This window comes from Chiloscyllium plagiosum, chromosome 36 (assembly GCF_004010195.1).
Source record: "Chiloscyllium plagiosum isolate BGI_BamShark_2017 chromosome 36, ASM401019v2, whole genome shotgun sequence".
Taxonomy (NCBI): domain Eukaryota; kingdom Metazoa; phylum Chordata; class Chondrichthyes; order Orectolobiformes; family Hemiscylliidae; genus Chiloscyllium; species Chiloscyllium plagiosum.
Window position 1 is genome coordinate 1,333,231 of NC_057745.1, and position 25,895 is coordinate 1,359,125.

The window sequence follows — 25,895 nt, forward strand, 5'->3', positions numbered from 1 at the left end:
GGAAATAGATGGTGACATCTTGAAAAAGTCCATATTATAGAGTAGGAGGTGCTGGATGTTTTGAAATGCATAAAAGTGGATAAATCCCTAGGACCTGATCAAGTGTATCCTCGAACTCTGTGGGAAGCTAGGGAAGTGTTTACTGGGCCCCTTGCTGAGATATTTATATCATCGATAGTCACAGGTGAGATGCCGAAGACTGGAGGTTGGCTAACTTGGTGCCAGTGTTTAAGAAAGATGGTAAGGAAAGCCAGGGAACGTTTGACTGGTGAGCCTGATATTGGTGGTGGGCAAGTGGTTGGAGGAATCCTGAGGGACAGGATTTACATATATTTGGCAAGGACTGATTAGGGATAGTTAGCATGGCTTTGTGCATGGGAAATCCTGTCCCACAAACTTGATTGAGTTTTCTGAAGAAGTAACAAAGAGGATTGATGAGGGCAGAGTGGTAAACGTAATCTATATGGACTTCAGTAAGGTGTTCGACAAGGTTTCTCATAGGAGACTGGTTATCAAGGTTCGATCTCATGGAATTCAGGGAGAACTGGCCATTTGGATACAGAACTGGCTGAAAAGTAGAAGACAGAGGGTGGTGGTGGAGGGTTGTTTTTCAGACTACAGGCCTGTGACCAATGGAGTGCCACAAGGATCGGTGCTGGGTCCACGACATTTCATCATTTATATAAATGATTTGGATGTGAACATTGGAGATACAGTTAGTAAGTTTGCAGATTACACCAAAATTGGAGGTGTAGTGGACAGCGAAGAAGCTTACCTTTGATTACAATGGGATCTTGATCTGATGGGCCAATGGGTAAGGAGTGGCAGATGGAGCTTAATTTAGATAAATGTGAGGTGCTGCGTTGTGGAAAAGCAAATCATGGCGGGACTTACACACTTAATGGTAAAGTCCTGGGCAGTATTGCTGAACAAAGAGACCTTGGAATGAAGGTTCATAGCTCCTTGAAAGTGGAGTTGCAGGTAGATAGGATAGAGAAGAAGGCATTTGATATGCTTTCCTTTATTGGTCAGAGTATTGAGTACAGGAGTTGGGAGGTCATGTTGCAGCTGTACAGGACACTGGGTTAGGCCACTTTTGAAATATTGCATGCAATTCTGCTCTCCTCCCTATCTGAAGGATGTTGTGAAACTTGAAAGGGTTCAGAAAAGATTTACAAGGATGTTGCCAGGGTTGGAGGATTTGAGCTGTAAGGAGAGGCTGAATAGGCTGAGGCTGTTTTCCCTGAAGCATCAGAGGCTGAGGGGTGGCCTTATCGAGGTTAATAAAATCATGAGTGACATGGAGAGGATAAATAGACCACTCTTTTCCCTGGGGTGGGGCCATCCAGAACTAGAGGACATAGGGTTAGGTTGAGAGGGGAAAGATATAAAAGGGACCTAAGGGGCAACTCCGAGGGTAGTGAATGTATGGAATGAGCTGCCAGAGGAAGTGGTGGAGGCTGGTACAATTGCAACATTTAAAAGGCATCTGGATGGATATAGGAATAGGAAGGGTTTAGAGGGATATGAGCCAAGTTCTGGCAAATGGGACTAGTTTGGGTTAGGATATCTGGTTGGCATGTTCAACCAGTATGAAGGGTCTATTTTTGTGCTGGACATCTCTATGACTCTATAACTTAAAATTCATTGATATTCATTGGCCGTTAATAAAGAGCTTTCACAGCTAACATTTTCAGTTGGAATAATTGATGTGTGAATGGCCGAATGTGTCTTTTTACTGGTGCAAAAATACACTTTTAAATTCTACCACAAAAAGAAAGGGGAGGAAGTGTGGAAGAGAACAGAAACTGCTCCAGGCTAGGTTAGGGTGCTTTGTTGAGAAAAGCTGTATCCTTATGCTGCATTCCTAACAAGAATGGTGTGACTACTTCCTTTTTAATATTTACTCTTATATGTTTTACTGAAACAGGCGGTCAGTATGTTTTGTGCAGTCTTATGTAATAGCATGGATAAGATTTGAACAAAATTAATTCTCTGTGTGAGAGAGAGAGGGAGAGATGCGCATACAACAATGGAGGGCTGTTTCAATTTGGGGTTTGTGGTAATTATTTAATTATAAGCAGTTGTTATGTCAGTTTGAATTAAATTCATCTGTAGGTGTGAAATGCTAACAATGATCTTTGTTTATGTTGTCCCATGGAGGGGTCAAATGGCATATTTTCTTCAGAATTTTATTTTAAAATTATGTTAGACTTAGACGAAACAATGTTTATGTCAGCTGTCTTGGGGATTGTTGGCTCAGTTGTCTGGATGACAGGTTTGCAATGCAAAGTGACTTCCAACAGCGTGGGTTCACTTCCTGCACCAGTTATGTTACCGTGATGGTCCCATCTTCTCAACCTCGCCCTTTACCTGAGGTATGTTGACCCTCTAATGAGAGGGCAGCCTTGTGGTCTGGTAGGACTGTTGCAACCTTCCCTCTACTGCACAGCAGAGAACAATTAAGTGTAGAAAAAAAAAATGAGAATGTTATTCCTACAACATTTAGGCATCTATCTGATACGTTTATAGACAAGAATTGGACAGGTATTTAAAAGAATTGCGTACCTCTTTCTTACACCCGATTTTTTTTCTATCTTCACAGAGTTTTGCCTCATCAGGTCTCATTCCAGAAGATTTATTTGCCCCCTCTTCCCTAAATCACTTACTTTTCTTTGTTTTCTGTTTAGTTTTGCTTTTTACAAAGTGTCTTATAGTTGTTGGGAATGTCCCTTCTCTGGTTTTCTGTTTATTTAAGAAGCAGTTTCATTATCTGAGAGTGTTTTCCTGTGGGTGATAGGGTGAGAAAAAAAGAGTGGAACAGTAGTAGTAGATAGCAGCTTCCATCCTAGCATTCTTGTTTTGTGTATCAAGCTGTTGTTTGCATTAGGTGGCAGTTGGTCTGCACTGTCACTGACTTCCCAACTTAATCATCCAGGTAAATATTCAAAAGTAAACTTCCACAAAGGTGAGCTGATATTTATCTGATCCCTGGATTTTGCTACCACAGTCCAAATTGACTCTGCTCAGTGTAGTTGTATTCCACTATTAATGTACCCTGAAGGTAGGCAACAATGATATTTGTTAGGCTTTTTAATCATAACTGTCCAGTGCCTTGCAGACCTTAAACAGAAATCCATACAGGTGCTTGTAAAGATTTAATTTATACAGAGCTAATTGTTTTAAAAGTACTCTGCTATATCATTTCATAATATTGTACTTTCATGATGATGCTTAAAGGTGAAATGTCATAAATTGCAACTTGTTTCAAATATAACTTCACATTGTGCTAAATCTAAGTTGTGCTCAAAATTGGTAGTGTGGTTTTGGTGGTAAGAATATGCTGCTTCTGTTTCCTGGTTGGAGGGGGCTCGCGTAGCTCAGCTGATTTGATGGTTGGCTTGCAATGTCAACTACTGCCAACAGAGTGAGTTCAATTCCTACAACGGCTGAAATTACTGACTGGGCTCCTCTTTTCAACTTCTCTCCTCATCTGAGATGTGGTGACCCTCAGGTTAAACCACCACCAGTCATTTCTTAATGAGTAAGCAGCTATGTTGTTTTGTAGGACTGTGGTGATTTTTACCACCAGTTTACTGCAACATCAATTAGGCAACCTCTTTTCTAATGACCCTGATCTGTTCTTGAGTGCTGAAAGTAGAATTGTTAAAATCTACTTCTGTTGTCTTTCCAACATGCCACATGATAGTCTGCTGCATATTTATATTGGAGGAGAAAGTGAGGTCTGCAGATGCTGGAGATCAAAGTTGAAACTTTATTGCTGGAACAGCACAGCAGGTCAGGCAGCATCCAGGGAACAGGAGATTCGACGTTTCGGGCACAGGCCCTTCTTCAGGAAAGGGCATATTTATATTGTCAATGTATTAGCTTATGCTCGGACATACCGTAGACAACTGATACCTGCTTGGTTGTTGCACAAAGTTGCAGAAGAAGTGGCTCAGTGGTTAGCACTGCTGCCTCACAGCAGCAGGGTCCCAGGTTCGATTCCACCCTCGGGCGACTGTCTGTGTGGAGTTTGCGCATTTTCCCTGTGTCTGCGTGGGTTTCCTCCGGGTGCTCCGGTTTCCTCTTAAGTCCAAAGATGTGCAGGTCAGGTGACTTGGCCATGCTAAATTGCCCGTAGTATTAGGTGCATTGGTCATAGAGAAATGGGTCTGGGTGGTTACTCTTCGGAGGATCGGTGTGGACTGGTTGGGCCGAAGGGCCTGTTTCCACACTAGGGAATCTAATCTAAAAAAGATACTCCTGGAATTTCTCTTTTCAGACACCTTTTCCATTGGAGTTGATGCTGTTCATTGATTAAAATGAGCTTGTGGGAGCTGAATTGACTTGATTTACCTTTATTGGAAGTTAGATTGCATCAGTTCTGAACACCACATTTCATTTAAAAAAAAAGACATTAGAGTGAGTACAGAAAAAATTCATGAGTGGTTCCAAAAATGAGGACCTTCAATTGCATAGATTGGAAAAGTTGGAAGTGTTTTCAGAGAAGGTTAACATGAGATTTGATAGAATTACTCAAAATCATAAGAGGTCTGGACATTGTAAACAGAGTGAAAATGTTTCCACTGATGGGAGGGTCAAAGCAAAGAGAGCACAGATTTCAGGTAAAAGGTAGCAATACAGACGAGCCACATTTTCACATAAGTTATTAAAGTTGTTAAAAATGCAATGCCTGAAAATGTTGTTGAGGTGAATTCATTCAAGGCATTCAAATGAGAATTAAGTAATTATCTGTGAAGAAAAAGTGTGCAGGGTTATGGTAGAGGTGAGGGAAAGATACTGGGTGCATTTTTCATTTTGGAGAGCTGGCAGAGAGGTAGACCAAATGGTAGCTTCCAGTAATGTAAAATTTCTGAGATTCATAATAAGTGAAAAATAGAGACTGACATCTGAGGCAGCAAGTCTTCACTTTAGCATCAAGTTTCATTAATCTCATGGAAATGTTGAACAATATTAGATAAATGTATTTGTGATCTAAATGATATTCCTGATGAAGAGCCTATGCTCGAAACGTCGACTCTCCTGCTCCTGGGATGCTACCTGACTGGCTGTGCTTTCTTAACACTGATCTCCTGCATCTGTAGTCCTCACTTTCTCCTCCCTGATAAGTTTCTCAACCTCATTTTCCTGCTTTCTCCCTGTAGCCCTTGATCCCTTTGATACTCAAGAACCTGTCAATCTCAGTCTTAAATATGCTCAATGACCTGGCCTCCACAGCCTTCTCTGGTAATGAATTCCATAGATTCACCACTCTCTGGCTGAAGAAGGTTCTCCTTATCTCCTTTCTAAAGAATCTTCCTTTTACTCTAAGGCTCTGCCCTTGGGTCCTCAACTCTCATGCCAATGGAAACATCTTCTCCACATTTACTCTATCCAGGCCATTCAGTATTTTGTATGTTTCAATTAGATCCCCCTCATCCTTCTAAACTCCATTTAGTATAAACCCAGAGTCCTCCTACTTTCCTCATATGTTGAGATTTTCATTCCTGTGACCATTCTTGTGAACTTCCTCTGACCATGCTTCTTCTAATGTTAAACATTAGAATCTTAGTCTAACTGCTGATAAATTATGAAACTGACTCCCCCAGTGCTCTCAACAATCCCTCTGACTACTTCCTTTGACTAACCCTTCCACAACTGCATTGAAATAGGATATCTTTCTTAATTTGAAGTTCTGAGCCATGGTGTTTATTTCTGAAAATAGAAGTGCCTGATCCTTTCAACTTGACTGAGCTTGTTTTGTAAATGTTCAATCGAATGACTCAAATCATGCACTAGATTATGACTTATTTCAATGATGCAGACATTTATGAATGAATTCCATTTTATTATGAAACCTGACTGTCATAATCATAACATGAATTGCTTCACAAAATGTGCTCAAAGCCACAGTTTCAGACTATCTATTTCCTGTCTGTGTGTTTGTAGTGACTCACTAAAAATACATGCAAATAGACGGGCCAATGTTGGCACAAATCTTTTATCATCTGTAATTGGCTCTGATGTCAAGAGAACAGGGAAGAGAGAGAGAATGCATGTGCTGTCATAAGATAGTGATAAAGTAGCTCAACAGTTACTAAAATATGACTGATGAATGAAAGAAAAACAAATGTTTTTGCTACATCCATTTTACTTCTGTCAGATGTGATGAGCCTTAAGGTCAAGATTAGAGTGGTGTTGGAAAAGCACAGTAGGTCAGGCAGCATCTGAGGAGCAGGAAAATCGACGTTACAGGCAAAAGCCCTTCATCAGCAATGTGATGAACCTTAAGCATAACTGATCTTATTTCTCCAGATTCTAGTATCTACTAATACTGTGCTGATCTAACTACAAGTTCTGAGTGCTTTTAATGGGCATAGCGACATATCCTCATGTGAGTGTAGTTCATCTTTCTACCTTAAAAGCTCTACAGAAATACTTAGATTTGTAAATTCATTATTGAGGTTGTTGTTTTGGTTACATTTTTGTTTGGTTATAAAAATGATATTGCATCCAGGCTGAGTACTTAATCCTACCTGACAATAGGATGTTGACACTAGTTTGGGAGATCATTTGACCTGTCAAGTCTGAGCTTGTTCTTTCAGACCATAAGACATAGGAGCAGAAACAGGCCATTCAGCCATTGTACCTGTTCCTCTCTTCAGTGAGATCAAAGCTGATCTTATAATCATAAAATTGCCTGCCTTTCCTCCATAACCCTTGATTCCCTTTCTGATTAAAAATGGATATATGCAATATAAAAGCATATATGCAATATATGCATTTAACAATCACGTGGTTTCTGTGGCTTTCTTCTATATATTGACTGTGATCTCTACAGTACTGAATCAATACAGAGAATTGTTCTGTTTAGTACTAAACTATCTATGAAAAGGATCAAATGTTATAATTTTGACTTTATTTGGGTAAACGTGTTGGACCTGAATGTGGAATCTAATCTAGGTACTCTGAATTGAATATATATCACATTAACTTTATGCTTGGGCTTATGGTGTGCACACCCTGACTTTCAATTAAAATTTGAAATTTATTCACCAAACATTACACAGTACCAATTTTTACCCCAGTTTGTCAGGAAATACATTTTTGAGCAATAAGTATCCTGATCATTCTCACCACAGCTAAGACTGAGGGAGTGCCAATTCCTTTTATTGACGTGTGATGGATAGCAACATGAAAATGTTTATAAGACTGAGATGTTGAGGTTAAATTCACTGTGGTATTTATGAAGTTGAATTGAATAAATTTGGTTAATTTGGGGTATTACCAAGGGTGAAAAGGACCATGAAGTGGTTTTCTCATGTTCAGGAGAGAGAATCTACTTATCCTGCATATTCCATTTCCTTTAAAGTAAAGGTCAACATTCCATTTGCCTTTCCTATTACCTGCTGAACTGGTATGCTAGCTTTTTATGATTATGTACGAGGGCTCCTGGATCCCTCCGTGCTGTAACATTCTGCAGTCTTTCTCCATTTAAGTAATACTCAGTTCCTCTACTCTTTTTGCCAAAGTACATAACCTCATATTTTTCCACATTATGGAGGTCGTTCTGCTATAATGCACGTTTTGTTAACGCAAATTCGCTGTAATGCGATTGTCAAATTGGGGACACTTTCTAAAATGCGAACTTTTAAAACTTGTGTTGGTGTAACATGATTACATCACCAACACTTTAAGCGCTGTTTCTAAAATGAGATTTTTCCATAATGGGGCTTTGCAGAAGAACGCAACCATCAGTGGTCAGCGCTGTTGCCTCGCAGTGCCAGGGACCCGGTTTCGAGTCCAGCCTCAGGCAACTGACTGTGTGGAGTTTGGACATTCTCCCTGTGTCTGTGTGGGTTTCCTTCCACAATCCAAAGATGCACTGGTTAGGTGAATTGCCCATGCTAAATTGCCCATCGTGTCAAGGGCTGTGTAGATTAGATGCATTAGTCAGGGGTAAATATAGGATAGTGGGGGAATGGGTCTGGGTGGATTACTCTTCGGAGGTTCGATATGGACTTGTTGGACCAAAGGACATGTTTCCACACTATAGGGATTCTATAAGATTCTATTGTGTCATAGAAGAACTACTTGTATTCCATTTGCCAAATGTTTGTTCACTCATCTAATTGGTCTGTATTCCTCTGTTAGAATCAATGTATCATCCTCACCACTTCCGTTTTCAGTTACTTATGTGTCATCCATAAACTTGACGATAGTACATTTAGATTCCTCATCCAAGTCATTGATAATATTGTAAATAACTGTGAACCCATTGCTGATCCCTGCAGCACTCCACTAGTTACATGTTGCCATCTGGAAAATGCCCTTCTTATCCTGTGTTCTATTCGTGGGCGGCACGGTGGCACAGTGGTTAGCACTGCTGCCTCGCAGCGCCAGAGACCCGGGTTCAATTCCCGCCTCAGGCGACTGACTGTGTGGAGTTTGCACATTCTCCCCGTGTCTGCGTGGGTTTCCTCCGGGTGCTCCGGTTTCCTCCCACAGTCCAAAGATGTGCAGGTCAGGTGAATTGGCCATGCTAAATTGCCCGTAGTGGTAGATAAGGGGTAGATGTGTAGGGGTATGGGTGGGTTGCGCTTCGGCGGGTCGGTGTGGACTTGTTGGGCCGAAGGGCCTGTTTCCACACTGTAAAGTAATCTAATCTAATCTAGTTAACCAATCTTCTATCCATCCCAATATTCTTTATTCAACACTATGGACCCTTATCTTATCAAGTAGCCTAGCTGTAGTACTCTATCAAATGCCTTTTGAAAATTCAATTATATTACATCCACTGCTTCCCCTTTATTTATGTCTTCCTGTTATCTCCTAAAATACAATATAATACATTTCAGCACAGGAGCAGGCCCTTCAGCCCATCAAGCCTGCACTGATTCCTAAACCTTACCTAGACCCGCTACTTATTGCCCATACGCAGTTTTTATCTCTGTGTTCACCTCACATTCATGTGCCTATCAAGATGCACCATAAATGTTGCTAACGTGTCTGCTTTCATCATTTCCACTGGCAGTGCATTCCAGGTAACCACCACCCTTTTGTGTGAAAAACTTTTCCCTCACCTCTCCCCTAAAGTTACCCCATCTCACTTTGAAACTGTGCCCTTTTGTAATTGATCTTTCCACCCTGGGATAAAGTCTCTGACTATCCACCTTATTTATGCCCCTCATAATTTTGTAGATCCCCTTCAGCCTCTGTCTTTCCAGTGAAAACAAGTTTATTCAACCTCTCCTAATAACAGATCCTCCAGATGTGGCAATATCCTGGTAAATCTTATCTGCACGCACATCCACCTCCTTCAATAGTGTGGCAACCAGAACTGAATGAAATATTATACAGCTGTAAGAGAACTTGTCAAATTTTATATTCAGCCCCCGATCAATGAAGGCAAGCATGCTGTGTGCATTCTTGGCTCCTTTAGACACCTGCGTTACCACTTGCAGGGATCTGTGAACCTGTACACCCAGTTCCTCCAATGTCAACATTCCTTTAAGAGTTCTGCCATTTGTTGTTTAATTTGTACCTGAATTTTATCTTCCAAAATGTAGCACCTCACATTTGTCCACATTAAACGCCATCTGTCATTTTTCTGCCAAAATCGACAATCTGTCTATATCCTGCTGTATCCTTTGACAATTCTCCTTACTATCTGCAACTTCATCAATTTTGGTGTCATCTGCAAACCTCCTAATCAGACTACATAAATTTTCCTTTAGATCGTTTATATATAGAGTCATAGAGGTGTACAGCATGGAAGCAGACCCTTTGGTCCAACTCGCTCATGCCGACCAGATATCCCAACCTAATCTCGTCCCATTTGCCAGAACTTTGCCATATCCCTCCAAACCCTTCCTAATCATATACTCATCCAGATGCCTTTTAAATGTTGCAATTGTACCAGCCTGCACCACTTCCTCTGGCAGCTCATTCCATACACGTACCACCCTCTGCATGAAAAAGTTGCCCCTCATGATTTTATAAACCTCTGTGAGGTCACTCCTCAGTCTTCAATGCTTCAGGGAAAACAGCCTCAGCCTATTCAGCCTCTCCCTGTAGCTCAAATCCTCCAACCCTGGCAACATCCTTGTAAATGTTTTCTGAACCCTTTCAAGTTTCACAACATCCTTCCAATAGGAAGGAGACCACAATTGCATGCAATATTTCAAAAGTGGCCTAACCAATGTCCTGTACAGCTGCAACATGACCTCCCAACTCCTGTACTCAATACTCTGACCAATAAAGGAAAGCATACCAAATACTTTCTTAACCATGCTATCTACCTGCGACTCTACTTTGAAGGAACTATGAACCTGCACTGCAAGGTCTCTTTGTTCAGCAACACTTCCTCGGACCTTACCATTAAGTGTATAAGTCCTGCTAAGATTTGCTTTCCCAAAATGCAGCACCTTGTATTTATCTGAATTAAACTCCATCTGCCACTTCTCAGCCCATTGGCCCGTCTGATCAAGATCCTATTGTAATTTCAGATAACCTCCTTCGCTGTCCATTACACCTCCAATTTTGGTGTCATCTGCAAACTTACTAATTGTACCTCCTATGTTCATATCCAAATCATTTGTATAAATGACAAAAAGTAGTGGATCCAGCACCGATACTTGTGGCACACCAGTGGTCACTGGCCTCCAGTCTGAAAAACAACCCTTCACCACCACCACCCTCTGTCTTCTACCTTTGAGCCAGTTCTGTATCCAAATGGTTAGTTCTCTGTATGCCATGAGATCTAACTTTTAACTGGTCTCCCATGGGGAACCTTGGCGAATGCCTGACTGAAGTCCATGTCAATTATGTCCACTGTTCTGCCCTCAGGAATCCTATTACTTTTTCAAAAAACTCAATCAAGTTTGTGAGACATGATTTCCCACACACAAAGCCATGTTGACTATTGATAATCAGTCCTTGTCTTTCCAAATATGTATGGATCCTGTCCCTCCGGATTCCTCCAATAACTTGCCCACCACCGACGATAGGCTCACTGGTCTATAGTTCCCTGGCTTGTCCTTACCACCTTTCTTTAATAATGGCACCACGTTAGCCAACCTCCAGGCTTCTGGCACCTCACCTGTGACTATCAATGATACAAATATCTCAGCAAGGGGTCCAGCAATCACTTCCCTAGCTTCCCACAGAATTCTAGGTTACTCCTGATCAGGTCCTGGGGATTTATCCACCTTTATGCATTTCAAGACATCCAGCACCACCACCTATTAATATGGGCATTCTTCAAGACCACCATCTATTTCCCCACCTTCTATTACAAATAACAGAGGGTGTCCCTGTGGAACATCAATAATTACTGATCTCTATTCTGAAGCTAGTTTTTATATCCACCGAGCCAGCTCACTCCAGATCCCACGAATCTCTACCAGCCTGCCATGATGTACCTTATGAAATGCCTTACTAATGTCCATGTAGACAGCATCCTCTACCCTTCCCTCATCAATCATTCATCTCACTATTTCAAAAAACTCAATCAAATTATTGAGACATGACCTTTTCCAAAGAAACCCATGCTGCCTATCACTAACAGGTCCATTCGCTTCCAAGTGTGAATAAGTCCTGTCTCTCAGTATCTTATTCAAGAGCTTCCCCACTACTGACATCAAACTCACCAGCCTGTAATTACCTGGATTAACTCTGTTTCCATTAAACAAAGGCTTTTCTCATGTTCTCTGGAACCTTGCCTGAGACCAAAGAGGATGCGAAGATAAGGCCCTGTTGAGGCCCCAGCTATTCCCTCCCTTGCCTCCCACAGTATTCTGGGATAGATCCCATCTGAAAGTGGGAACTGGTCTATTTTAATGTATTTCAAGACACCCAACACTTCCTCCTTCATTATGTTGACTGCCTGAGAGTATTCACACACCTTTGCCCAACCTCAACATCTCTCACCTCCCTCTTTTTGGTGAATACTGATGTAAGGTAGTCATTCCTTGGCTTCAAGCAATCTCCCTCCTTTATCCTTGAATGGGCCAAATTTTTCCCTAGCTACCCGCTTGCATCTCATGTATGTATAAAATGCCTTTGGATTCTCCTACGCTTTGCTGGCCAAGGACATTTCGTAGCTCACTTTAGCCCTCCTAACTCCCTGCTTGAACTCCTTCCTACTTCCTGTATATTGTTCAAGGATTTTGTATGTTTTTAGTTGCCTCAACCTTTGGTATTTTTTTTTGACTTCGTTGGTAATTGACCCTGTCATCCAAGGTTCCCGAATCCGGCTATTTCTGTCCTTCATTTTTCAAAGAACATGCCTGTCCTGTACTTTAAAGAAATGGTCCTTAAAATACCTCCCACATGTTGAATATTGAAGTTGCATCTCTTCCCTTCCTGCCACATACCTAAGTGGAAGAATGTGTGGAGCCATTTACTGTGTCCTCCCTGCAAGTTAACTGCTTCTGAGCAGTTAAATGTGGGCTTGCACCTCTATTTCCCAGTTTTGTATTTATGTGTCCAATTGTCGTCTTGTGAATGGACTTCCATCTTCTATGAACCAGAATGTATTTTATCTGTCCAACATCTAGGTAAATGCAGCAAGAAGACTTTGTGTTTAAATTTGTTACTCTTGCGCTCAGTGGAATATGCTGTGTGTCAGCATGCGGGCCAGAAGGCTGATGAGCATGTATTGTATAAGACTGAGGTTCATACTACTAACCATGAGAAAAAGTCATGTTAAGTACATGAATAAACTTTACTCAATATGGTTACATTAATTACAAATTTTACAATTTCTTCTGAGCATGGCTTTTTATATGAAATGCTTTTTGAAACAGATCAATAACTTGTTGGATGATTAAACATGGTCCTGCCTGGTTCTCTCTAAGTTTTCATTGTTTTTGCTGATTTTGCATTCACTACTGAATTTAGCTGGGATGATCAATGTTTACAAAGTTGGATGCTCCTGGCACAGAGCTGGGCAGCAGAGGATGTAAAGTGTCACTATTCTGTCCTATCAGAGCAGACAGCATTTCACCCTGAAAATGAATGGAGCCAAAGATCGTACAAAATAAAGGGATTTTTTGTTTGAGTTTATAATCTGCCAGAATGTGTTGAGTGATCTTACAGATGAGGCTCCATCTATTTAACATCTGAGTGAACAACTCTTGCAATCCAAAGGTTTATAATCTAAACATCTCCATTTTACAATGTAATATCAGTATGTGTCTGATCTATAATGGTTGGAAGTACAGGTGCCACAAACCAATTGTAAATTGATTTGTTCTGCAGTCACAAGGAATTTGATTAATAATCTAATCAACAAAGATAGTTCATTTTTGTAATGCCCTAAATTTAAATTAGAACCATTGTTGTGCAGTAACTGAATCAGTCAAATTCTGTTTTCATTACACAGGATTTCTGGTGTTGTGAGGAATATATTGAACGATTATGTCCTTGTTTCTGTGAAAAGTGCACTATGGTCCAATACACCGAATAGCTGAGGAGTCCAACTCAATCAGATGTACAGGAATTTGAAATGTTGCTAAGACTTCGAGAAATCTGCAAGTACTGAACACGCACACTGGACCTCCATGAACTGAATGTGTACACTTCTGTGTCAAGAGTCGACAGGTTCACTCAGTATGCAGAATCTGAGCCGAACATGTAAGAACTTGGGGTGAAGATCCATACTTTGAGACACTGGGTATGCCCAATGGTTTGGAGCTGGGGTTCAATGCACATGTCACAGTTAGTAATTAGGTTACATATCGTGGTGCAAAACGTCCTCCTTTTGGTCCTCATCTTTCCCATCTTTCTGATTGTTGAGGGAATTTGACAATCCTCTAAAAGGTTGAAGCCTAAAGCAGCTGCAAAATCTATATGCAAGAGTATCTACGGCAGTCATAAACTCGATGGAGCAGGTCTCGAGCTCACAGTTTACAATTGGATTTATGAGTTGTCCTTGGATCCTGTGCTGGAGGACTCCTATTTAGTCAAAACTACATTTGACCTGTTCGGTCAGATTAATCAGTAAAGCAGTGCTCCTGATAATGTTCTTTAAATTTAGTTATAAACATATTGCGTCAGGTGGTTAACTGGCTTGATGGAGTGTTAAAAGGGTGTTGAGCATGTTTATGCCGTGAATGACTAAATTACTCAGTGGTTCTTGCTGGGAAGGTTCATCTGATGACAACAGTAGATTTGGCTGTGCTTTGTCTCCCATTGTCATAGTGGGAAGAGAGATTTATTTGAATATTCAGTGACTTTATGTGGAAGATAGTGTAGCCACAGAGCTGCAACCCATCGTCAGTTTGGGGTTGAGAGAAGGTTTTCTTTTAAATGGGAGAAGGTGAATGATGACATAATTGGTAATATTCTTGGATACCTTGTAATAGCCATAATCTGTGTGTAATACTGATGACACCAAAGCAAGAACAGTAACAAGCTGTTTGGCCCAAGATTCATGTCAGTGTTTGACCTTCACACAAACAACCTTCTGAATTTCTTCAACTGACCCTGTCCACATATCCTTCTATTCCTTTCTCACTCGTGCTTATCTAGCTTTTTCATAAATGCATCTCTGCTCGTCATCTCAACGTCTTCCTTGGGTAGCAAGGCGCACATTCTAACACTGTTGTATCTTTTCCTCACTTCCCTGCTGGATTTTTGTTAGGGGCTATCTTATATTTATGTATCTTGGTTTCGCTGTCCCCTCCAAATCAAGATTTGTTTTCCAAGTCCACTCTAACAAGCCCTTTCATAATTATAAAAACCTCATCAGCTCACCCCTTAACGTTCTAATTTCGAGAAATCCCATGGAATCTTTTGGCTACCAGTACATTGTGTCAGTCTGACTTGGCTATTTCTATTTTGTGATTGTCACTGTTGTTGTCATGATTAACCATCTATCCTACCTAAATGCTGGGAGTTTCATTCTAGCTGTGCTGCTTTTTTTTAAAGTAATTTTACTGCAATATTTTCCTTTGATACTGCATTATAGTTATCTCTGGTGTATTGGTATTATATTTGTCTCTGCAATTTGGTCATTTTGTAACATATTTGCTGTATACTATTTGAAAAATGTTTCACTTAATGATACCACTGTACATATTTTTAGGAGTTGAAGTTGATACTTGTTAGAGTGGTCTGTGGGAGGAGATGCGTGGGAGTGTCAGTCCATGTCACAGGTTCCCCATACAGAAGAGGCAGAAAACTAATCTTGTGATCTTGGTTCCAGAACAATAATATTTTGTTAGTCTTTCGCATGGATCATATGTTCTGCTAACTGCTTTTGTTAAGGAACCTTACAAGACATGACAGAACATATATCTTGTTGTTTTATAATTAGGCGAGTCATTAGTAAAATTTGATAACTGTGTATGGCAAAACTTTACCCGAGATTCATGGAAATTTTCTAATGTGAGCTTCATTGTACTCTGAATTCTTCATTCTAAATCTTTCTGTTACTAGGTTTCACACCACGTGACTTGACTTGTTTCTGTATCGTGCTGTTCACCTATTCATTCCCGATGCCAAAATAAGCAGCACTCCTGTCCTGCACTATTTTGTTACATTGTAAGTAAAATTAAATTATCTAATTTTTGCTCATGTGAATCACTCTAAAGTGTCACAATAGCTGAAAAAAAACATATTTAGAGTCAGAGATGTACAGCACAGAAGCAAATCTTTTGGTCCAATTTATGCATTCTGACCAGGTATGCTAAATAAATCTAGCCCCCTTTGCCAGCGTTTGGCCCCTATCAAGTTTTACAATATCCTTCCTATAGCAGGGAGACCAGAATTGCATGCAATATTCCAATACTGCCCTAACCCGTATCTTGTACAGCTGACCTCCCAGCTCCTATACTCCATTTACTGACCAATAAAGGCAAGCATACCAAATGCCTTCTTAACTAAATTACCTATCTCTGATGCCACTTTCAAAGAACTATGAACCTGCATTCTTTATTCAGCAACACTCCCCAGAGCTTACCATTAAGTTTATAAGGCCTACCTGATTTGTCTTTCCAAAATGCAGCACCTCACATTTATCTAAATTAAACTCCCATCTGCCACTCCTTGGCCTATTGGCCCATCTGATCAAGATTCCATTGTACTCTGAGGTAACCTTCTTTGCTGTCCTCTACACCCCTAATTTTGGTGTCATTTGCAGATTTGCTAACCATACCTCCCATGTTCACATCCAAATCATTTATATAAATGATGAAAAGTAGTGGATCCAGCACTGATCCTTGTGGCATACCACTGATCACAAGCAATCCGAAAAGCAACACACCATCAGCACCACCACCCTCTGTCTCAACCTTGAGCCAGTTCTCAGCTCTATCCAAATAGCTAGTTCTCCCTCTATTCTGTGTGATCTAACCTTGCCAACTAATCTACCATGAGGCACCTTGTAGAAGTAATACTGCCTAATTATTCTGTTGCATAACTTCATCAAATTAGGAGTGTTTAATATTAATAAAATTGTCTTTCCCAGTTGATATGTTTTTCAGATTCAGTTTAATAATTTTAATTGTTTGATTGTCTCTGAGAGTTGACCTTGGCATAGTGTGGTATTGAGTTCAAGTCTTGTACTTGTGTAGAATTAATTATGTTTACAGCACAAAAACAGGTCGTTTGACCCAACTATTTTCAGTTGTATTTGTACTCTGTACAAGAGTCTTAAGGTGAAAATGCCCCAAGTGAACAGAATTTTATATCTTTGTCTACATAGTTACCAGTGGCTTAATTTCACAGCAGAACTGACCATTGCTTATCATAAATAGCACAGTTTCTTGTTGCTTGAGTTACATGATGCCTCATAGGCAAAGGGAATGTGCTTGGTGCTTTTATCAAATTTGGGTTCAAATGTATTGGGTAGGGGGTAGGAAGAGTTGAGCAACGGAGGCATTTCTGTGAATTGAAACTAGTTAACTTTTCTGCTCAGATGAGAAACCTTCACCAAAAATAGCAACATTTTCAAATGTTCATCCACAAAATGTGTACATCACTGGTAAGACCATCATTTATTGCCCCCCAAATGTCCTTGAGAAGGTGATGGTGAGCTGCTTTCTTGAACAGCTGCATTTATTTTTGGAATGGAGGGAGATGTAGTTCCAAGTCCAGCTGACTGGGCCTTTTGTGGGGGGGTTGTTTTCAGATGTAGATGTATCCCCTTGTTCTTTTAGATGCTACAGGTTGCTGCTTTGGAATAGGCCATTGAAAGAACTTTGGTAAGTTGTTGCATTTCATATTGTGGGTGATGGACACGCTTTAGCAAGTCAGGTGATGTGTTATTTACAACAGTATCAACAGATTCTCGCCTGCTCTTGTAGGTACAGAATTTATATGACTGGCCCAGGTCAGTTTCTCTTCCATGGTAACTCCTAATCTTATAATTCCCGCCTCAGGCGACTGACTATGTGGAGTTTGCACGTTCTCCCCGTGTCTGCGTGGGTTTCCTCCGGGTGCTCCGGTTTCCTCCCACAGTCCAAAGATGTGCAAGTCAGGTGAATTGGCCATGCTAAATTGCCCGTAGTGTTAGGTAAGGGGTAAATGTAGGGGTATGGGTGGGTTGCGCTTCGGCGGGGCGGTGTGGACATGTTGGGCCGAAGGGCCTGTTTCCACACTGTAAGTAATCTGTAAGTAATCTAATCTAATGAGGGATTCAATTATGGTAATGGCATTGAGTGTCAAGGGAAGATGGATAGAATTTCTCTTGTCGGAGCTGGTTATTGGCACTTATATACCTTACTTGCTGCTTAGGAACTCAAGCTCAGATATTGTCCAGGTCTTGATGTATATAGGAAGGGGCTATTTCAGTTTCTGCTAAGTCGCAGATGGTGTTGGATGTTGTGCAATCATTCGTGAACATCCCCACTTCTGATCTTTTGTTGAAGGGATGGTCATTGAAGCAGCTGAAGATGTTTGAGCCGAGCACACTATCCTGAGGAACTCCTACCCTGTAAAAGACACAACTATTTTTCTTTGCTTGGTATGACTTCGCCCAGCAGGGAGAATTCCCCCAATTCCCCGTACTTCAATTTCTCCAGTGTTTCTTCATGCCATACTCCCTTCAAAAACTGCCCTGATGGTGGACAGTAGTGCTTTACCTCTGTCATTCAGCTTGTTGTCTGTGTTTGGGCAGAAGCTGCATTGACACCAGGAGTTGAATGGCCTTGGTGGAAGTTGCAGAACACTACCATCTTCCCAATTTTTGTTTAGCTTATCCGTGGCTCCAGCTTGTATGATAATGAAATGGGCGATAGGAAACTTGAACAAGGATGATTAATAGTCTCAAAAAATTGGACATTTAATGAAACAATATTTTTTGCAATGGTGATGGAAATGGGTCATGTATTTGACAAGTTGAAAGTTATATAGTACTCCAACTGTAAGGGCTAGTCTCTAATGTGCAAAATAAGTCTTCAATGCAGAAAAAGGACCTGCTTTGATTTGCACATGATCAATATGCAATTTGACTGCTGTAAATACCAAACTGCTGTTTCCTAATGCATCTCAGCTCCGATGGTGACCCCACCCTGCCACTTATTTTCAGGAACTTAATTTTCAGCACCCTCTTGTATTCAATCACTTGCCTTATATATTTTCAATATGTCATGATGAATTTATTGTTGAATATTTTGTAGCTGATCTGTACATTATTTTTGTGTGCTTTATTTAAATAGAGTACTTTGTTAATGGAGTCACGTGGTTTTATTTTATTGGAGAAATAGTTGTGTGTTGATTTTGGGAGTGATTTATTTTGGCTGTTACACCAGTGCTCCCTCTCTATTAAATTCTTGTTCTGTGACTCTAGTTGCAAACTAGAAAAGAATTAACGATGTAATGATTTTGATAGGCTGCTAACTTTAATGATAGTGTTAATCATGTTAAGAATTTGGCATAAAGTGAAACCAGATTTTGTTTGATGTATTAACCAATTCTCATAAGTCCACTGTACCTATTTTAGTATACAGAAAATCTGATCCAGCTGTTTCATCATTTGAATGTACTGTAGAGTTCTCTTTAGATGAAGAAACAAACGTATTTGTTATTCATGTGTTACCTTTGGGCTGAAAAGAGAACTGCAGAATCAGACTTCCAGCAGCTGAAATCTAGTTGTACATCAAGTCTAATTTTAAGCAAAATAAAATCTTAAAAGTGAGCTGTATTCTTATGTTTAAGAATTCTCCTTTGGCTTCTTGCCTGCATGAGTTTAGTGTAGGGGGCAAGAATGATCTTAATGGTCCATTTCGATAGTTCTAACTTAATGTTCACAGGTTCCATGCTGATTTTTACATGGGATGGTCAACTGGTTACTTTTGTATTTTTTGAATTGATTGACAATTAAGTTTGTTTTCCTATTCCTGCAGTTGTTCATGTGACACCTTTTAAGAATGAGGCTGAGAATGCGAAAGCCTTCTCAGCAAACCAACCCTGTCCATGCATCACGACCAGACAAGAAACGCAAGCGCTCAGATGTAGATGATTCAATACCTATTATGGGGGCAAAACCACAGAAAAAGGAAACTGGTTTGCTCTCATCAATTAAAAGACTTATTCGAGGAACTGCTACAAAGGTATGGTAATCAAATAGCTGTGGGAGTTGTTACTGAATATCAGAATTGTGTTTTGTAAACAGACTGACATAACTGAAATTAACCACACTTTACACTGGAGCTCTGCAGACATTCAGAGTGTAAGAAAGAAATCAGAGGAGGAAAAGAATGGCAAGGACATTAAGATACATGTAGCTTGAGATGTACTAGTTCTGTATTAATTTGTCTTTGCTGCATGATCTTTAGTGCTCTTCTGTTCCTGATGATTTTAACCTGGTTATTTGCCCCTGTCTGGAGATTAAATAAACTGGAGATTATCTACATTTGTTTTATTTTTAGTGCAGTATGATCTTTGTCAACCAATATGGACACATTAGGCCGAACAGTCTCCTATGCTTTAAACATCAGAGTTTGGGAAAACTTCCTAGTGCTTTGGAAGGAAATAAGTTTGTTTTTTCTTATCCTTAATTGTTGTATGCTTTGCCGTTGCATTACAGTGTCAAGATGCTCTGTCATTCATTCGGACACTTAGCCAAAACCATAATAAATTAGCTTTTTGTTACTTTACATGTTTACTGCAATATCAACGGTTTTGGCTTTAGGGATTGGAAACCTTTCAGTTTGGCTTCTGAGGGTCAGTGGTGCCCAGTGCTTTTTTGACCCAGTCAAAAATGCTTCTTCTGACAGAAAAAGAAATTGAATATTTCCTCTTTCTATACCAAATGTTAAGTGATTTTTATGAAGGTCTTTCCAAAATATTACCAATTAATTGATATTTTGAACTGTAGTTTCTGATCCACTAGTAACCAGGTTGGATTTTTTTAAAAATTGTGTGGGACTCTTACCATTATGGTAAGAGTATTGAGTAAATATTGTATCTCATTGTCTGAATTGCATTTGCTCCCAAGTCTCAAAAGAAGAAAGCTCACCCTAAACTATGGTCTGTCATTGGTACTTGCCTAGTAGGTACTATCTGCTATCTTAAGGTGAATAGAAAAAAAGAATTCAACCAATTGATGACCATTATTATATGCCATGTACCCAGCTCAAACAGGAGAAAGTGAGGACAGCAGATGCTGGAGATCAGAGTCAAAAAGTGTGGTGCTCGAAAGGCATAGCCAGTCAGGCAGCATCCGAGGAGCTGATGAAGAGCTTATGCTCGAAACATTGACTCTCCTACTCCTTCGATGCTGCTTGACTGGCTGTGCTTTTCCAGCACCACACTTTTTGACTCAAACTGGGGAGAGTCAGAATTAATGCCTGGATAACGTGATTTATGTAAAATCTCATTTTAAGAGTTCCTGATAGCTTTACAGATTGAGAAATTTGAGGCATTAGTCTCCTCATTTTGACTCCCACTACACCTCATGATTCATTATTTATCTGTCTGCAAGGAATAAGCTGGTTTGTAGCAGAAATATAGGAAATATAGCGCTGAGATAGAAACTCAGCTTTGGGCATGTTCGATAATAGTGATGGTCAAATGGCCTATTCTTGCTCCTTTTTTAAATATTTTTAAGTCTCTGTTGTTTGGCTGTTGTATTAATGGGAGGTTAATGCAAGCTAAAGTGAAGTCTTCCATTAAGAACAGTAAAGATATTACTTTGATTTAAAAATAACATGAATTTGATGATTGTTATACGATGCTCTAAGATGCACGAATAATGTTATGGTGCAAAGTGATTATATTGCATGCTGCATGGAGAATTTGGTTTAATGAAAGAATGAAAAGTCAGTTCCAGAAACTAGACTTTGGTTGCCTGGTAATATTGCAATTCTAAAGCAAAAAGCCATTGATTAAAGTTTGTTGAATGTCATGAATTTCTTGTTTGGACAGCTTTACTTAACACATTTCTCTTGCAGGATTTTGATTAAAGTTGAGCATTGCACATACTAACTGGAACTGAGATTGTCATTTTTAAAAGCCTCTTATTGGAAAAGATTTATTTGGAGAATGGTTTCATAAATTGGCATTAAAGTCTTAAAGGAACAGTGAAGCATAAAGCAATGAAATCTTTGATCAGAGTACCTTCTGGTATTGACCAGCTTATAGCTATATTTAATCAACCTGTTCCGACACATTATGACACACCTCAGGAACAGGTGTGACTGGAACCTGGAATTCTACAACAGCCCTTTGACCTACTTAATACATTGATTCAAAACTTGGAATTTAATCAGTACTTTTTAAATTAGGTTTTATATATGAATGCTTTATTGGATTGTTGAGATAAAGGATTTAATCAATTTAATAAAATGAAATGCTGTATTAATGTTTCTGTTAATGCTGTACATTTCAGTGTGCATATAACTACTTAAAAGTTTGCATTAAACTGCAATGTTTAATAAAGGCACATTGATACTGACTGTCCTGTTACAGTTCTGTTGAATACAACTTTGCTTTTGCAGAAAAACTAGATTCCTCCCTCGCTTTCCTGCTGTTGTAGGAGAGGGAAAAATAATCATCGTCATTGTATTCTCCCCAGTGTTGATATAGGCCATTTGGCCCAACAAGTCCACACCGACACAATGAGCAGAATCTTACCCAAACCCCTGCCCCCGCCCCCCATCCCCCCCCATCTCCCCCCATCNNNNTTCCCATAGCTTATGCACCTAACCTACCCAGCCCTGATCACTATGGTTCCTAATCTGAACTCTCACATCTTGGGACTGTGGATAGAAACTGGAGCACGTGGTGGAAACACACGCAAACAGAGAACATGCAAACTCAATACAGACAGTTGCCCGAGGTTGGAATTGAACCCGTGTCCCTGCTGCTGTGAGGCAGCAGTGCTAACTGCTGAGCCACAGTGCTGCCCTTAGTCTTGAGCTGTACTCTCAAAAACATATCATTCTCTGGCCATGAGTTGCCATTCTGTTGGAGATGGCTTAGAAATCCAGAAAATATCTTGAAGAATACATGTTGGCCTAAGGGAGAGTATGGAATAGTTTAAAATCTTAATTATTCGGAGCAAATATAATGAAGTGTCCAGAAGTTGGGGAATTTGACACTCTTTGAATACCATAAGAATGGTATGATTTTGCAGTTGCTTTGGACTTAACAAAGGAGCCAGTATGTTCATGTGAGAAGTGCGTTTTGAATGAAGTGTCAAGACACTAGAATGAACGTATATTCAAACATTATTTTGATGTCCAATCCACAGGCAGAAGCAGAGAATCCTCCGAAAAAAAAATGTAGACTTGATTGTGACCTAGATGATAATATGATCACATCAACACCTCATACTGGCCCAAAACCCAACAAACCAATCTCCAGAGTAAGGCGGAAAAGTCAGGTGAATGGAGGTCAGTGGAGACAATTTCTGTCATTTGTTGTATAGCAATCTCCTTAGAGACTGAACTTTTAAGAAGAAAATCTTACAGTTGCTACTTGAAACGGTTACATGGTAAGATTTCATGTTTTAAGACTTTTACTGTAACAAAAAACTATTTGTAGGCAACTTCTGCTTTAAGTCACAAAGTAGAACATTTCTTTACTTACCAAAACCAAAAACGTACTTTGTATGCATATTTTACACTCTCCTTCTAAGCAGGTATTCAATTCTGGAAACAAACTCATTTTTTTAGCACCCAACAGTTCTTTCTGTTCTTCTCATACCTCAGCTTGAATGTTTTTAATCTCAGAACTATCTTTCACAATGAAGTTTTATTTTGTTGCTGATTTTCTTTTTCAAAGTCCAGAGAATTTTTTAAGCCTTGTTTCAATGCTTCGTGAATTTGGTCTGTTCAGGCACGAGCTACCATCTGCAATACTGGATGGTGATTAGAAATGGTTTGCTGCCTTCTCTCTCATTGTTTGAGGTTTCAAAGCTATCTTAGAATCCCTTCCCATTTCAAAGCCTATCTCTGTGTCAGCATGAACCACATGCCATTGTCTCCATCTGTCTTGTATTTTCCATCCAGTAAAACAGTCCCCTTTAATTTCTAATAATCAAGCCACCTAATTTTATTGGAAGACAGGCTTCAAAACAGGCCACATGACTCTTTGCATTCTACCTTCAGTTAAAGGCACATTCCCAAAGCATTGTAATCTTAAAACCTCATTAATGTACCATTTTGAAATGTGTACATTAATTTCAGATGCCATTTGAGAGCCATCCTTCTGCATGATACACTGAAGAATGATTTACGAAGTTAAAGGTATTCCTAAATATTTCTAGCACAGAAGCTGGTCATGTGGTCCCAAGGGAGCATGTCAGTTTTTAGATTCTACGCAAGTCTTTTCTAAACCTATCAATATATTGCTCTATTTCTTCCACCTGCATGATCATCCCTTAAACATTTATATGCTATTTGCCGAAACTATGCCTTGTGGTAGCGAGTTCTATATTTTGATTATTCTCTGGGTAAAGAAATTTCTCCTGGATCTCCTCTTGGATTCATTAATAACAATGACAGCTTCTTTGGAAGTTGAAACAGCATCTTGACAAATCATCTCTTTTAAAGGAAGTAGACATTGATTAGGAGAATTTCTATTGGTGGAAGCTATTGCATTTTAAAAATATTTTAAGTTATAATCTCTTCAATTTTTATTATTTTATTTATATTCTTTTTCATTCTATTTGATTTGTTCTCATTAAAATGAAAAATGAAACACTTCTCACATTAAGCATTCAACTTCAAAATTGAGGAGCTTCTGTGTCATTATAATACTGGGTATTTGTAAAGCTCACCTTAGTAGAAAGTTTTTACTGTTCCAAAAATAGAATTTATTTCTAACTTCAGAAGATCTTCACTCTCAAAGTCGCACCCATTTTGCATTTTAATTACCATATGTTCCCTGTTAAACTTACCTCGTTACATTTGAGTGTGATGCATTTGCTCCCTATTCTGTGATATATGTTTTTGAGAGGCACTTTAATATTGTATAGCAATCAGAAAAGATTGTTTTGAAGCATCTAAAGAATTGTGCCAATACCTTGAACAAATGGCATCTGATGGGACTAATTTGCACAGCTTAAATCAAGGCAATTGACAGCAAATCCATTTATAAGTTAAAACTAGTGGAAGGTCAGATAGTCTGAGAAAATTAATGTAGAGTCCAATAAGACAAGATCAGCCTCTTGAGCCCTCTACAGTGAAAGATGTGTAAATGTTTTACTGCACTTGGAGGTAGATAATCAAACTCTTTCTTAAGAATGAGGTTGAGAGAAGATGTACAATACTTGAATTGCATGCACTTGGGAAAATTTCAAAGTAGTTTAAATGAAAACTTGCTGAGCATGACCTCAAATGAACCCTTAAGGGGGGAATTAAGCAAAAATACCCTTTAAATTTGTAGTTTCGGAATATATATTTGTTGTGCATTTATATGTTCTGTAGATTATACAATCAGTGTAATTTAGTAGCTTCAGCAGTGGTTGGGATAATTGACAAAAAGTGGAAAAAAATTTAATGGTACCTGCAACATGTATGAAACCAAAATGTTTAATCAGGTCATACGTTGGCTTAGACATAACAAGATTGTGCTGTCATGTTCTCCTCCTTCAGGTACCTGCCTTATTGTGACATTTTTATTAAGAGATCACTTTACTTTCCTGAGCAAACAACCTACTACTTTCCAAGAAATAAAAACACACTATACGGAATTTTCAATTATAAATCCTGCTTTATTAAGAGATGCTAAGAGGGCCGGATGTTTTTAATGAGTCAATATATTTTGAACAGGATTTGAAACTAAGGCTGACCTCTGAGAACTGAAGGAATAAGTTGTTGTGGTTCTGTTCGCCGAGCTGGGAATTTGTGGTGCATACGTTTTGTCCCCTGTCTAGGTGACATCCTCAGTGCTTGGGAGCCACCTGTGAAGCGCTTCTGTGATCTTTCCTCTGGCATTTATAGTGGTTTGAATCTGCCGCTTCCGGTTGTCAGTTCCAGCTGTCTGTTGCAGTGGTCGGTATATTGGGTCCAGGTCGATGTGCTTATTGATTGAATCTGTGGATGAGTGCCACGCCTCTAGGAATTCCCCGGCTGTTCTGTGTTTGGCTTGTCCTATAATAGTAGTGTTGTCCCAGTTGAATTCATGTTGCTTGTCATCTGCGTGTGTGGCTACTAAGGATAGCTGGTCGTGTCGTTTCGTGGCTAGTTGGTGTTCATGGATGCGAATCGTAGGCTGTCTTCCTGGTTGTCCTATGTAATGTTTTGTGCAGTCCTTGCATGGGATTTTGTACACTACATTGGTTTTGCTCATGCTGGGTATCGGGTCCTTCGTTCTAGTGAGTTGTTGTCTGAGAGTGGCTGTTGGTTTGTGTGCTGTTATGAGTCCTAGTGGTCGCAGTAGTCTGGCTGTCAGTTCAGAAATGCTCTTGATGTATGGTAGTGTGGCTAGTCCTTTGG

At 39.7% G+C, this 25,895-nt stretch overlaps 1 protein-coding gene across 5 annotated transcripts in view; it reads left to right on the forward strand.

The window, feature by feature from the left end:
• The window catches only part of ctdspl2b (CTD (carboxy-terminal domain, RNA polymerase II, polypeptide A) small phosphatase like 2b), a 79,548-nt gene that overhangs the window by 12,784 nt on the left and 40,869 nt on the right, over positions 1 to 25,895 (forward strand). Inside the window, exons 2-5 of one of the 5 annotated variants that reach the window (XM_043677114.1) lie at positions 13,391 to 13,681; positions 15,448 to 15,552; positions 19,356 to 19,562; positions 22,706 to 22,847. In XM_043677114.1, coding sequence (XP_043533049.1) covers positions 19,380 to 19,562; positions 22,706 to 22,847 — 325 coding nt within the window. In that variant the 5' untranslated portion in view covers positions 13,391 to 13,681; positions 15,448 to 15,552; positions 19,356 to 19,379. The remainder of the gene's footprint in view (positions 1 to 13,390; positions 13,682 to 15,447; positions 15,553 to 19,355; positions 19,563 to 22,705; positions 22,848 to 25,895) is intronic. The other 4 variants (XM_043677113.1, XM_043677116.1, XM_043677112.1 and 1 more) reach the window with 4 other exon arrangements.